The following is a 3,447-nucleotide window of genomic DNA, read 5'->3' as shown; positions in this document are numbered from 1 at the left end:
TAATAACTCTTTTTTTTTTTTCGAGGGAAGGGGGTGGGGGTCAGAGGGCCTAGGTATAAAAGTCACGGCTCGCCACTGCAGTCAAGCTAATGGTCTTCGAGTATGCCACTTGTATTAGTTTGCTACTTCATTTCAAGTTGTTTGCTGGTCCTCAGAAGAAAGGTTTGTATTAGCTATTCTCTTTTTTATTTCTATTAATGTTTACTTATATTATTTGTGCATATGTGTTTAAGGTTGCGTACTTTAGTGAAGACTGCCAAGAAGAAACTGCGGGATCAGGACACAGGTGGAGCGGAGTTTGCCTCTCCTCTGGGCAGCCTGCGGGTGGAGCAGGGCAGACACAGCCAGGCCGAGGGGGCGATTGGCCGGATGAAAGAAAGGGTTTGTCCGTCAGCACTCTAATAGTAAAGTTTGAGTCCCTTAGACGTAGTGTTATTCCTCAGACCTCGGCCTCTGTCTTTTCTAACCAGGTGGACGATCTGCAGGTACAGCTGGAGAAGGAAGCGTCCCGCCGCAGTCAGCTGGAGAAGGTGAACGACGACCTGAAGGATCAGCTGTCCTCCCTGAAGAGCTCGAGCCGCGGCAACGAGCAGCTGGAGAGGAGTAAGAGGCAGCTGGAGGAGGAGGTGCTGGACCTGAGACGGCGAATGGAGGCCGCTCAGATGGAGCAGAGCCAGGTGGAGCAGTACCGCCGTGATGCCGAGGAGAGGGCCCGTCAGGAGATCCAACAGAAACTGGAGCAGGTCAACGTCTTCCTGCAGGTAAAGGCCAATATCAATTGGTTATTATCATCAATGGCCTTCTACTTCTTAAAGGTCCCCTATTATACTGTTTTTCATCAATATATTATAGGTCTCAGATATATACAAAACATGTCTTTGAAGTGTTTGGCTCCAAACACCAAACAGATCATTGTAGCATCCCATAATCCCCTCTGTTTCAGCCCTGTTTCAAAAGTGCTGATTCTCTTTAGATGAAAATAAGGAGCCCCTCCCCACGCCCCTCTGAGAGATATTTGGTTAAAATGATCACAATGGTGCTCTAGGAGGAGATTCAGGTGATAAGGAGGAGGGGGGGGGGGGGGTGATTTACCTTGGTTGGTGATTGGCTAATGGTTACACAAGCCAAAAAAACGTTATGACATCATAAAGTGGCCAAAATCTGATCAGCTCATTTTCAGACAGGTTTTTATAGAAATGGATCAGGACAAAAAGAGAGAGAGAATCTTTTTTCCTGAAACTTTCAGAATCTCTTTACACAGAGGGGACACATGTTGATGTATAAAAGACACAAAAAAGTGGATTTTGCATAATAGGTGACCGTTAAAAGCTGATAATGAACATATTGTCTTTCGATAAAGAAATGTACAGAGTCTAAGCCTGATGTAATATGTATCTGTTTATTCCTCAGTCCCAGGCAGCATCCCAGGAAGCGTTGGATCAGATCAAAGCGGCCAATGAGACCAACCTGCGCTCCCAGCTGGAGCAGAAGATCCGGGAGTTGGAGGGGGAATTGAACCGGGCCCGCACCACCCATCATGACAGCCTCAACCAGAGAGACTCCACCCGCACGGAGCTGGAGCGATACCGCCAACTCTACTCCGAGGAGCTGCGGGTCCGCAAGTCCCTCGCTGCCAGACTTGAGAGGTGAGACCAGCTTGCTCTGTTGTTTTGTAGGGGGTCAGTCTTTAAGACCTGATTAGATAGATAGATGGTTGGATGGATAGATGGATAGATGGATATATAGAGAGATGGATTGATGGATGGATTTATTTATGGGTAGATGGATAGATGGATAAAGAGATAGATGGATGGATAGATAGATAGGTACTTTATTGCCCCAATTTGGGAAATGTTTGCGTTGCAGCAGTATAAAAAACACAAGGCAATGTACATAAGAGAAACTAAGACACAGAAATAAACAGTCCAATACATTTCAGAAATAGAAATAAAATAGCATTAAAAAGTTAAAAGATACAACATATATATACATGTGGAAATACAAATTTCCAGCAACAAATATAATGCAGGATATTATTGTGCAAGAATGGATTATTCAATATTAAATAGAATATGATATGCTATATGCAGTCAAACGTAAATAGTGCCAACCGTAGCAAACGTGTATTTCATCAATGACCTTTCCCCCACAGGGCCAACAGTCGACTCTCAGAAGCCAATTCCAAGCTGCTGAACGAGCGCAGCCGCTCTCTGATCACCAGCAGCATCGCTAACGGAAGCCTTGGGGGGCCCACGCTGGACGTGAGCTCTCTGGGTTCACCATTACACTACGGGGCCACACTGGGGCCCCTGAACAGGAGTCTCGGCCTGGGGCTCTCACTCCTTAACCCTGTAACGGACGGGCACAACAGCAGAGTCGAGGACTACCTAGCAAAGGTCTGTATGGTTATTAATCCACACACATGGTGATGACGGATCTCTAATGGAGACAAGTTCATTTACTTTCAGCCATTTTCATTTCCATGGTGTCGTTGGTTTTCAGTTTTCTTTGTGTAATTGGTGCCATTTTTTTCAAAGATGTTGGTTTAATACACTGGTTAGTGTGTTGTTGTTTGTCATATTAACTACAGAAACATATTATGCTGTGGGTTTTCAGGCCCACACATTAGATATTTCTGATTGAGGAAAAAAGCATACTAAAAAGCTCAACTATGAGATGGCTTTCTAAAGTCTAATAACACCTGTCTTCCCTCTGAATTTTCTACATTTCTTCCCCCTTGTTCTTTTCTTTCCTCGCTCCTGCACATTTTTTTCTTCACTCTATCTCTATCCTTTATGGTAGTGGGACTTTACGTCTAACCTGTCTTCTATTTCTCACTCCCTGCGATCTAGCTTCTAGCTCAAAAGTCTGTCTCTCATCTCTCCTCTCTTCAGCCAGACCCATAACCAGGTGTGTAGATGTGTTTAGCTCAGTGTCCTATTGGCTGCTGTGAAGGGATGCACAGATTCAGAAACTCTTGACACATGCTGGTGTCATCCTTTACTGTTTCAAGTCATGCCAGAGTAACCAAAACCAAGTCTGGCTTCTACTAACTAAATATCATCGGAGGCACTAACCTGATAGGTCAGCGGCCAATCAGCACATTTTGTTATCGGGCCGATAGCAGTCAAAATGGTGGACACTAATGTTCAGCCACTAAATCAGTGCATCCCTACGGGTGTTCCCTCTAACCTGCTGTGGGCCTACATTTCTGCTCCCATGCTTCCCATCATGTTCAAGTTTCACATTGAGTGGATGGAACCAGTTAAGTTACAGAAAATGTTCATATTTAGGATCTTTCCCCATAAATGTGACCCGCTCTATCGAAATCAGTCGGAAGTCGCAACGGCTCATTTCAAAATAAACGTGGATTTGTGTAAAAAAATAGTTTTTCGGGGTTCGGGTGTTTTGTTTGATTTTAAATAAACAAAGTCTTGGCTTTCAGAA

The 3,447-nt window shown here is 44.5% G+C and overlaps 1 protein-coding gene across 3 annotated transcripts; it reads left to right on the top strand.

Annotated features, from left to right (window-relative positions):
• The first annotated feature begins 237 nt into the window (after positions 1–237).
• On the top strand, positions 238–2,987 carry LOC104945617 (ankyrin repeat domain-containing protein 26-like). 3 transcript variants are annotated; one of them, XM_010771323.1, is made up of 5 exons: positions 238–381; positions 486–761; positions 1,411–1,646; positions 2,153–2,396; positions 2,853–2,987. In XM_010771323.1, exons 1-5 carry the CDS (start codon positions 370–372, stop codon positions 2,904–2,906), a joined length of 822 nt encoding a protein of 273 aa, XP_010769625.1. In that variant the 5' UTR covers positions 238–369; the 3' UTR covers positions 2,907–2,987. The 3 variants fall into 3 exon arrangements, with proteins under 3 accessions (XP_010769625.1, XP_010769624.1, XP_010769626.1); XM_010771322.1 differs by having other exon boundaries at positions 471–761; XM_010771324.1 differs by having other exon boundaries at positions 471–761; positions 2,895–2,985.
• Positions 2,988–3,447: the final 460 nt, after the last annotated feature.

Source organism: Notothenia coriiceps, unplaced genomic scaffold (assembly GCF_000735185.1).
Source record: "Notothenia coriiceps isolate Sejong01 unplaced genomic scaffold, NC01 NC01_scaffold00009843, whole genome shotgun sequence".
NCBI lineage: Eukaryota > Metazoa > Chordata > Actinopteri > Perciformes > Nototheniidae > Notothenia > Notothenia coriiceps.
The sequence above is the reverse complement of the archived record's forward strand: the minus strand, read 5'-3'. Positions and strand labels throughout refer to the sequence as shown.